The sequence below is a fragment of the Thermobia domestica genome, chromosome 12 (assembly GCF_964235325.1).
Source record: "Thermobia domestica chromosome 12, izTheDome1.hap1.1, whole genome shotgun sequence".
Classification (NCBI taxonomy): domain Eukaryota; kingdom Metazoa; phylum Arthropoda; class Insecta; order Zygentoma; family Lepismatidae; genus Thermobia; species Thermobia domestica.
In genome coordinates, this window is record NC_137465.1 from 9,505,936 (window position 1) to 9,517,223 (window position 11,288).

At 33.1% G+C, this 11,288-nt stretch overlaps 1 protein-coding gene across 3 annotated transcripts in view; it reads left to right on the forward strand.

Moving 5' to 3' along the window:
* Window positions 1-5,653, forward strand: part of LOC145666324 (poly(A) RNA polymerase gld-2 homolog A-like) — an 83,495-nt gene extending 77,842 nt beyond the window's left edge. For all 3 annotated transcript variants that reach the window (XM_081733427.1, XM_081733426.1, XM_081733428.1), the window contains exon 11: window positions 1,472-5,653. In XM_081733427.1, the coding sequence (XP_081589553.1) occupies window positions 1,472-1,614 (143 nt within the window). In that variant the 3' untranslated portion in view covers window positions 1,615-5,653. The remainder of the gene's footprint in view (window positions 1-1,471) is intronic.
* Window positions 5,654-11,288: the final 5,635 nt, after the last annotated feature.

The window sequence follows — 11,288 nt, forward strand, 5'->3', positions numbered from 1 at the left end:
TAATCTTTAACTTGAATGGTTTCGACGCAATGTACATTCTCACTCACACTCACAAGTTTTTTACTTTGTCATTTAAAAATTCATCTGATGTGCATTGTGCACAAAACAGGCAGGCTCCTTGAAAATTAAATCTTAGTATTTCTGACCTAAGGGTTATCGCCTTAGGTGATGAAGTACGTTGTGATAGCAACGCTTGGCTACTTCTTGTTTTTGTGTAAACTTTTCTACACTTTTCATGAACTGTAATACATTTCAGTCTCTTAAGTTGGCATTTCTCTTTCCATCTTTCACTTTAATACTGCAATTTAGTGATGTTTTAAGTCCCTTTTATTTTTCTATACATGTAACACCTCTCACACAGATAAAACACTCATAAGTCTCTCACAGATAAAACGTTTTTCAGCTGATGACATCTTGAACATAGATGATCCAATATACCTGATTACTTATCTGTAGTCACACCTACAATAAATGAAAAATATATTAATTTATATTTTACAAAGAAAAATTACTAAAACAAAGTAGTATCAGAAAATTTTCTTTAAGGTTCTGCTACAAAGTGATCTGAAAGAAATATGTGTAATTTGCCACGCCTATAGCATCTAAACGATGCATCCTAGAGAAAAAAATGAAGAGAACATTTCTTGTAAAGAATTTAATATAGATTATTTTTTGTAATAACATGTTTTCCTCTAAAATGCTTTCCATGTAAAATTTTTACAAAAAACTAATTTTTGGCGCCATTTTTCCAAGATGGCGGCCAAATACGGGGTGGTATAGTGGTGCAACATTAGTATGTTGTTACGGACACTTATATAAAGAAAATAAAATTCGTTCGTTTTCCACTTTTTTTTTTTTTTAATTATTATTATTCGACCCTAAATCAACCCTTATTGACTGGCTTATGTCGGGTAAGTAGGGAGTCTGACGACACACAAGAATGTTGTGTTTGGCAAATGCCTGAATCAAATTTCGCGAACACTCCTCCCATGCCCGAATTCTCGTTCAAAATTGAATGTACCGATCTGATTGAATGGTTTCCACTTGGATATCGCCAAGCTTGTGGCAAAATTGATGCAATATCGCTGCTCAGGTTTTTCCTATGATTTTACAAAAAATTGAAATCCGACAACCACCCACTACACGTCTTCATTCGTTGGTCGGCTGCCGGCGACTTACGCTTTCTGCGGGCGGGAAAAAAATTTCGACTGCGCACGAGTGTCCCCTCTATATCTACACTGAAGAAAGTGCCTCGCGCTTCAATGGTTTACACGGGATTCGATTTTCATGTAAGTGTGACTTCATGTTGAGAATGGTTACAGAATAAGTTTCTGAATTCATTCAGGAAAACTCAAGACGCAGTAAACGTGGTAGATCTCTAATACAGTTTTTTAAAGTAGTATTTTAACTGAGATTATCCTTGATTAAGAATGAATAGTAGAAGTGATAATCTATTCTCTTCTATTTGTAGAGCCATTTGATCTCACCAATACTGCTCGATCTGTGTATGACAGAGATGTATTTGAACGAGTGAAAGCAGTGTTTCATTCCTCGTGGCAGAAGTTGAAGCAGACCAGAGATATCGAGAGTATATTTATGGATGAAAAAGATTAGCATTTTGAGAAGAAGTTTGGCTGAAGAAGATTGCGAATGAAGAATTTATTTCCATTAGAACATTAGAAGGGGAAAAAGCCTGCATGGAATGAGGGAAAACGAACGGGGGAAACCTGAAGTTTTTTTTTCTTTTTTTTTTTTTTTTTTTTTAAACATAAGATTTCTTGGCGACTGAGATAGCATCTCCATGCGATAGGATAAGCTGCTAAAATATCTTCATTCCAGATACTTTTTTTTTTTTTTTAAAGGACTTTTCGGAAAACATTCTGCACTTACATCCAGAAACTTGTTGTGTGGAGATGAATTTAAACACAAGTCATGACCAGTACAACCTATCCTACTGTGTGCATGAGTGAGTGAGTGTGTGTGTATGTATGTGTGTGTGTGTGTATATGAGTGTTCCTATGTGTTTTCGCTAGTGTGTATGAGAGGGAGAAAAGGCGTGAATGCGATAGGTTTAGAGGGGATATTGAACATGAATAACTATTGTGGTAAGTAGGTAAGTTTAATTATGAATAGGAATTAGTCTCTTAAACTAGTCAAAACACAAGAATTAAAAAAAGAATATACGTGGTAACTGACTGTGATGACGAGTTGACCTGACGAAGCTTTAAAAGAAATTTGTTTTCAAGATTTCATTTTTTGCTTCAGCAATACATATATATATATATATTATATTTACGAAATAATTAACTGGAAAATATATAAAGTCATAATACATGATTTAAAAAAAAAAGTTGAATTGCAAGGAAAAGTAATCGAACTAAATTTTTTTTTGAAAGTATGTTATTTCTAAATAATAATGCTCTTTTACTTTTTAAACACTCTAGGAATGAGGTGTTTTTTCTTTTAGCTTGGTTTATATCGTTTTTTGAGAATAAGAATAAATTATATATACATATATTATATATAATGTGTTTTTGGTGTGCGAGGTTAAATTAATCGATAAAAAAAGTCTTTTTTTCCTGTATGAAAAGTGTTGTAATAATATTTCTAGTGTAACAATTGTACATATCATGGATATAAAATTTGTAGTTCTTAGTGACTTTCAGCAGTGCATGCTGAATAAACAAAAAAAAAAGTAAAAAAAAAGGAAGATCTAGCTTGTTATCTCCCTATTTGATAGGTTATTCTTTACGTTGAAATTGAAGAGAAAAATTAGTTAAAAAAAATTATGGATGTTTTTTTTTTTTTTTCGATGAGTTATAAGAGGAGGGGAAGATCAGTATGAATGTATGTATATGTTTGTATGAAAGCAATTTTATTCCATTGTACATACATTTGTCGCCTTAAGGATCACGAAAATATATGAACAAGTTTGTGAATTATGGAATCATCCTTCTCTCCCCCTTTCCTTTAAAAAAATAATAAAATAAAAGGTTTTCTTTTTTTAGTAATATGGAAAGTCACTTGTTTAAGATTCTTATTAGCTGTGTACAAGGACGAGACCGCATAAAGAAATATTTAGTCGAATCTCCAAAATTAGTTTAATCCTTAGAATTGGTGAATTGTGGGGAAGTCTTCTTTGTAGATGTTTGTAGAGTGATTTCCTTTTTAAGACATTAAAAGCTGAGCGTAGGTTTCTTATATATATACGGATGTTTTCCTTACAAAGACAATAGTAAGATCAATAAGTTAAAAAAAGAAAGAAAACTGAAAAGTACTGATACGTTTTTTGATGTAGACAATATATAATTGTACCTCATGTTGCTCTTGTGAAGAAGTTAAAAACAGCAATAAAATGCTTCCAGGGATGTCATGCTTTTCTGAATATTAGTGTGATTCTTTTTTTCATGGTGGTAAGGGTTGGAACGAATGAAAAAAAAAATCTGTGTGTACTATGTATCGTAAAATACTCATAAGCATATCATTATAAATATTCAATGTAAAAATGTCATTATGTGATAAAAATCCTTACGTATGAAGTTTTTTTTCTTTTTCCAGCATCAAAAAAATGAAGAAAAAATAATATGCACTAACATTTATGTAAATAAATGTAAAAACTTAAAATATTTGTTACTTCTTTATCTGCTGATGAAAGCACAACATAGAAAAAGAATTACAAGAAATTCAAGTGTCTTTTAATAACCTTTTTTTTTTTTATGTGTAGTGGGATATGTAAATTTTTTGGTCAGAATAAATTCAAATGTGGCTTATTGATTGAATTTAATTTGTTCATTGTGTAAACTTTGATGCCAAGCAAGTATAAAGGTGGAGGGTTTTGCTTTTCTTTCTATAAATATATGTATGTTCAGTTGCTCAAATATTTCCAGTTGGCATGGGACTTCTTGCATTTTTTTTTTAAACTTAAAAATTGCCTGTTGGTTTTGTTGCAATAAAGAAACCAATTTCTTTTGTTTAGATGTTTGCAGGATAAGGGAAGCTCATAACATTACTTAACATTTGAATATCGATTATTTTAGAGTCTATACTTGTTTTCAAATCGACAGTTTAATATTTACCTTTGGTTTTATTTTGTCTAATAATGAAATTTTCAATTAAAAAAATAATGTATCCAAGTTCCATGCCATTATGTGGGTACGTACCACAAATGTGAATTATTTCTTTAGTATGATGGTTGAAATAAACTGCTTACATTTCGTTTATGGAGAAAATAATTTCTATGGTGCGTTTTTCTATAAAAAGAGAGGAATATATATATATATATAATATATATTTTGATCAAATAAGCCAAACTGATGATAGATGTTCACGTTTACTGATAAGAGTGTTCACTGTTGTAGTTTATTGGGCAAAGTTTAGTCATAATAATGATAATGGAGGGGAGAAAAACTTGAATTTTCGAAATCTTCAGCACTAGCATAGAAAAACAAAGGGCGTGAAAGGAAAAGTTTCTCGATTAAGAATCGTATTATAGTGCCAAACATTGTGTGATAAGTTGATAGCAAATATAATGATAGACGTAAAAGTTGTATCCTTTTATATGAGGTCAATATTTGGGTGCCAACAATAAATAAATAATGTAAACATGGACGTGGTCTCTTAAATGACAAAAATACGTAGCATTTCAATGTTATCTTGTCGTACAGTATTTATTTAAAAAAAAAAGAAAGAAAAAAAATGTAATAAATTTCTCCAGCAGCATTGAGCTACAAAACGTCATTTAGATGATCAAATAAAACTTAAAACACGAGATAATTATTTGATAAATATGTTACTTTGCTAATTATTTTTTTCGTATAATGACTTGGTTGATTATTTTAGTATGAATTTTTATTTTATGGCGTAAGAAAGTGCGGCATGTTTATTGTTAGGTGAATCTTGGCTGAGTGAATGGGAGTGAATTGTTTAAATTAAAGGCTGATTGTTGTATGGAAAGACTGGGAATATGCATAAGAAATTATGCATATATATAGAGAGAGAAAGGCGTATATGTGTGTGTGCGTGTGTGTGTGTATAATTGGTTGAATGAATGTGTGTGTGTGGTTTTTTTCTATTCGTATATATAAATATATATTATAAGTGTATGTTGAATCTTGTATTCATGAAGTGTTGCCATACATCATGCTTTTTTTTCTCCGATGTTTTGTAAAAGAAATATATATATATATATATTTGATGGTTTAGATCATTTTTCTTCAAAGAAATCGGTAATTAGATATATTTAGGAAAGAAATATTGGTATCAGAAAGTAGAATTTAAAAAAAAGTAAAAAAAAAAAAAAAAAAACCGTTAGCTTCCATTGTTTACTTAACAGAAATATGTAGTTACCTTTTTTTATTATTATTACTTTGGTGGTTAAATTTGAAATTTCAAGGTACATGCATAATATTGTATGTATGTAAATGGTTTGCAGTATGTGTAACTATATTTGGTTTTCTGTAGATTATTTGTAAACATAATTGGTAATTGGAAACAAAAAATTCGTTCAAAATTTACCGAAATTCATCTTTTGTGCTCTTCAAACTATAATGAAAATAGTGGTGCACGATCTGTATGACATGTCATGGAATACTTAGCTTTTTTTTTTTTCGTGTATGACAGTTGAAACTTCAATAAAGAACGGTAAAAGAGATGATGTAATGATTCTGATTTTAATTTTGGAAACACTTTTGAGGTAAAGCATCCGCATCCTTTAAACGGTCTGTGTGTTTATGTATTTACCTAGTCTTGCCATAAATACTGTCACAGGAAGGAACAGTCCTAATGTAAAGAAGACAACAGATCCAGAGAAATAAATTTACTTGCAGGGAGTACAGACACCACAGATACAAAATGTACAGACAATACTCAAAATGACCACCATATGCTTTGACACAAGCCCTTAAACGGCGTGGCCAGTTATCAATGGCTATACGCACACAGTTCATTGGAAACGTGTCTATTGCTTTGATGAGGGTACGTTTGAGAGACTCCAAATTGGGGTGGCGTTTGGTACAAGTCATGGCCTCTAATCGAGACCACAAGGATAGTTTAGAGGATTGAGATCTGGACTGGCCGAGGGCTAATCACTGGTAGCAATGAAGTCCGGCACATTCGTTTTCAGCCGTACTTGATTCACCGTAGCTTTATGGGCCGGTGCAAAGTCTTGCTGGAAGGTCCATGGCTTGTTAGGAAAGAGAGTGTTGCCTAAAGGTTCCGGAGCTATTTCCAAGATGTTTTCACGATACACTTGAGCACTTGTTTTGACCCCTTGTTCGCAGTGCAACTTTGTGACCCCGTCACACGACCCCCCCTCCCCCACACACACCAAATCATCAACGAGGACGGATGGTGATCCCGCTGAACCTTTTTCACAACTCGAGAAGCTTCTCTGGATGTGTGAGCATACACCCTGTCATTTTGTTTTTGAGGTGTTCTTCAATGTTGAAAATTTCCTCATCAGAAAAGAGAATTGATCTGTGTCTTCCATCCTCTTACCTCTGAAACAAGACATTGCATTTCTCCGTCCTGTTTGCTTTCAGCGAAGAGGTTAGGAAATGTCCCGTTGATCGGCGGAAAGCACCTACCTTAAGGTTGGTGTAAAGGGACAAGTTTTGCCAATAGATGTCACTACAGTCTTCGTATCTCTTTTATGTATTTTTTACCTTTCACGAAAATGTACAATTTCAACCTAGAGACTTGAAATGTTTGGAGAAGGAACTTGATAACCTATCGAAGGCAACAATCCGTGCCGATTTCTTATTTTGAATTTTCTTCATTGTTGAAAGAGTTATATTGTTAAAGGTTTGGATATCCCCTTCAAAAAACAAGTCATTTCAACAATGAAGAAAATTCTAAATAAAAAATCGGCACGGATTGTTGTCTTCGATAGGTTATCAAGTTCCTTCTCGAAAAATTTGAAATCTCTAGTTTGAAAAAAATACATGAGAGAGATACGAAGCCTGTAGTGACATCTATCGGTAAAACATGTCCCTTTAAATTAACCTTAAGGTCACTTCTTAGTATCCTTGACATTATCCTTGAATTTTTTTTTTTTTTTTTTTTTTTTTTTTTTTTTTTTTTTTTTTTTTTTTTTGCTTCCGAAGGGGGTTTCGACGAATTCTCTGCCTGACAGTCTGGGTGGCTTGTGATGTTCTACTGCTCCGCGGTCGGCCTGGTCTGTGGCGCTCACATACAGAGGAAGTCTCACAGTACCTTACTATGGTTCGATAGACGAATCTCAATGTGATTTTCAGAGGTTGGAGAAGTTTGAAAATCTTCGATGCTTTGTTACCACACTTGTATAATGCAATCACAGCTACATGGTTCTGTTCCTGATGCCACTCCATCCTTACAATATCACTGACCTGCAAAGAAACATGAATTACATAATGAACAATACACAGAATACTGACAGAAGTGAATTCACTCAAGTCTATGCGGTATAAATGCTCGGTTCCGGTCTGCAGCTTTTGTGACAGTATTTATAGCCAGATTAGATATTTTTTGCAAGTGAAGGATTACTATAGTTGTGACTTCATGTTTTTCTTGCAATGCAATCATTACCTATTCATAAAGTAACAGTTCATAGTGCTTAACGGAAGAAAAACTCTGAATATTGACAATTTTCTAAGGACATTATCTATGAGTTAAGGAATCCGAGAGTTAACCTGCCGAAAGATAGGCCAGTTAGCGAATCTATTCCAGTATTAAGCGAAAGAATGTTATAAGCCGCTCACCGATTCTTTCTGTTACCTTCCATCTTTTGACCTACGCTGACTGCCTAAAAAGGGCTCTTGTGTAGCCGACGTATGTTTTCCAAACAAGAATTATGGTATGTTTTGGTCTTGTTCATTTGGCTTTCGCTGAACTACACATAGTGTTGACTTCCAGCACGTTATATAACTTTAATCATCCATGCTTTTCAACGAACTTCAAAGTTCGTTACTGAATTCTCTATGTTTGGGTGTGTGTGTTATTTGCGAATTTTTCAGTTTTGAGCCCTCCATTCGATAGAGGATCAAAAATTATCTCAAAGAAGTGATGGAATGTTTCGCATTACTCGTACCGTTCCCAAGATATTGACCAAAAAAGTTCGGATTTCGGGAGATTTAAGGAGCCATATCTCGGGAACAGTAAGTCATAGAGAGACTATATTTTGCGAATTTTTCAATTTTGAACATGTGTCATCGTAAAATAACATATCGTAGAACGTTTTAACAGAACTCTTAAACAAAATATGTAGAAAAAATTTAGTACTCAAGGAAATTATAAATGGATAGATATATTACAAGAAGTGTTTAATGAGTATAATAATAAAGTACATAGAACAATTGGAATAAAGCCTGTAGAAGTTAATAAGAAAATTAATTCTTTGTAAGTTCGTTCTGGCAACTCTCTTGGAGCATTCTCGACTATATTTTTTTCCTCTTTCTAAGCTAGCTTCTGTTTACCTTCGAGAGTTAGCGCTTAGCATTTGTATCCTACATATAGTAGGTAAAATTAAGCAACCAGTAGTGATAATTACAGCTCATATGTAAAAGTTTACTTTTGGCGTGATAGATATGCAAAATACTGATGTAACTATTGTCAATTTCTTATTGCCTATTTACTTCTTGGGTTTCACACTGAGCACTCAAACTAAATACGGTAAAACCTGTTAACTTGGCCTGGTTCATCTTGAACCTACATTTTCCCATGACATTCGTTACTTATTACTCTGTAACTAGGCTACCTCAGGGCGCATAGCTTGTCACTTTTTTTTTTTTTTTTTAATAACTAAAAGTTACTTTTTTTCAAGTTGATCACTAAAATTTACTTTTTTTCAAATTTGTCAGTAAAAGTTACTTTTTTGGGAGGTAAAGTGACTTTTTCGTGAGATTTATGTTTTGCAGAAATATGTTCTAAGAAAAATATTAAAAATAAATGGAAAAAGGCAGAAACTTGTTACTCATTATTCTTCTGAAAGCTTCAGTACTTGCTGCCACATGTGAATCAGCTTCATTCTCACTTCAGCTTTTCTTCTTTCTAAAGCACAGTGGATGATTGGAGGATGCTTAAGCTCTCAAAGTGGGTTTGGGAACCCTTCTGTGTCTATTCTTTTTTTCTATCGTAATAGTCTTTTAGTTTTCTCTCGTAATAGTTAACGCTCCGCTGAACGTTGTGTGTGTTTGTGTGGTTCATTATGTTAGTCTTGTGTTATGCTTCTTGTATGTTCTTAAGAGTAGGTGATGAATTTGAATATTTCACGGCTTTGAGAACTCTCAATGCTAAGTTAAATGTCTCGGAAATAGGCCAGAACTGGTTCCACTTACTCAGAAGCTTCTTACATCTGCTTACCGTAACTACAAAGCATATTTAGAAAACTTAAGAAAGGAGGAAGCTCAAAAAGAAGAAGTAAAGAAGAAAAGATGAAACAAAACAATAAACAAAGAGAGAGGTTATGGAGAAATTGACAAAGGAAAACAGGGGTACGATGAGATTTTGGTCACTTTTTCGTGTACTTTTGGTTACTTTTCAACTATTTACAAGAAACCAGACCACTATGAGCCCTGCTGCCTGCGTATCTTGAAAGTTAGCCGCATTAAAGCAATGTTTACCTTATGATGACAATGATAAATTTACCTACGTATCTTGGCCACGCAAAATACCGTTTTTTTTTTAATTTTTCTTATAACTCTTTCGTACTCCCATATGAGAAATAGGTGTATTTGCGTTTGGAGACAAATAAAGCATAGATTCCCACTATTTGTTCGTGGAGGTCAATAGCCAGAACACCTACCCTAATAAAAGGTGGTGAGGGAAGATGTGAATAAGCAGCAGCCCGGACGGGAATTCAGGAAATGGTTGTACGTATTTGTTTACCCTGTCTAAACCATTAGCTATAACGGCTCCTTTCGTGAGTGGGGTGCTTTAGTAGTTCGAAAAATTCTCAAGGTTAAAGCTAACCATCTCAATTGTCAATTATTGACACTTGACGGCTTGTCGAATGTAGCGGAGGTTTTGAGGTACGAATTCCTTTAAGATTTTCTCAAAGCATCTTTTGCTCCGAGGGAAGCATTTGTAGCTCATTAACAAGAGGTAGTTAACTACAAAATTAGAATGTGCATATATGCCAAAAAAAAATAAAAGAAATACGTCTAGAATGAACTACCCTGAATAAATTTGTTATTAATAACTGATTCGCTAGTTTTCGAAAGATATCTACCGAAAATTTTATCACTGTCAAAAAACGTCATATAAACTGCATATAAATTGTTCATTATTATTATTATTATTATCAATCTGAATAACTCAGTGTGTTACAATATCAGTTTCAATAAACTGCATTGCGTACTTGTTTCTATTTTATGGTTCTTTGTATTATTGTGTTTTCAGTCCGAATAATTCAATATACCAAACTAGTTTTCAGGAAGAGAAAGGTATATATATTAAATATACGCACCTGTATATTGTTATAATTACTCTATATACATTATTTAAAAGTAGCTGTCATTCGAATGCTTATTAAAATTTTACAAGCAAATAATACTAAGTTAGAAATCCTATTCTAAAAATACTCCAATCACATTTATTTTGTAAGTTGGCCACTTTTCAATGAAACCGAGGGTGGCCAATTTAAGACAAGTTTCACTGTATCAGGTTGTCTAAAAAGTATTGAGCCGGCAGAGGTCAAAATTGAGTCAATTCATTTATTGTGAATTAAAAATAGCATTATGAAACCAAATCATGCACAATTTTGTTCGATGACTCCTTTTATATATCCGTTCTTCGTACGGGGAGAATACGTTTCATTTTGAACATAAAGGGTGAATTTAGACTTAAACGTCATCGGAAGTGTCACTGTTCATCTGAGCGACCCCGAAAAAATTGGATTCGACACTAATATCGGTCCTTTTCTATCATTATATATATATATATATATATATATATATATATATATATATATATATATATATATATATATATATATATATATATATATATATATATATATACAGTAAAACCTGCCTTCAACGGACCCTTTATTAAACGGAAAACTGTCTTAAACGGAAATATTTCACGGTCCCATGAATTTTGGAGTGCAAAACGTGTAAAAGTCCCTTCATTAAGCGGAAACTGTGTTATGCGGACAACGGAAAGCAAAATAAACCTTTAACGGAAAATTCAGAGTTCCAGACTACAGCGTTTAGAAAATGTTTAGACATTCTGTGAGAGGGTAAATATATACATTACATGTCTGCGATAAATTCTTCGTTCCTTTGTTAATTTTTTTTGGGCATTGTTGACCT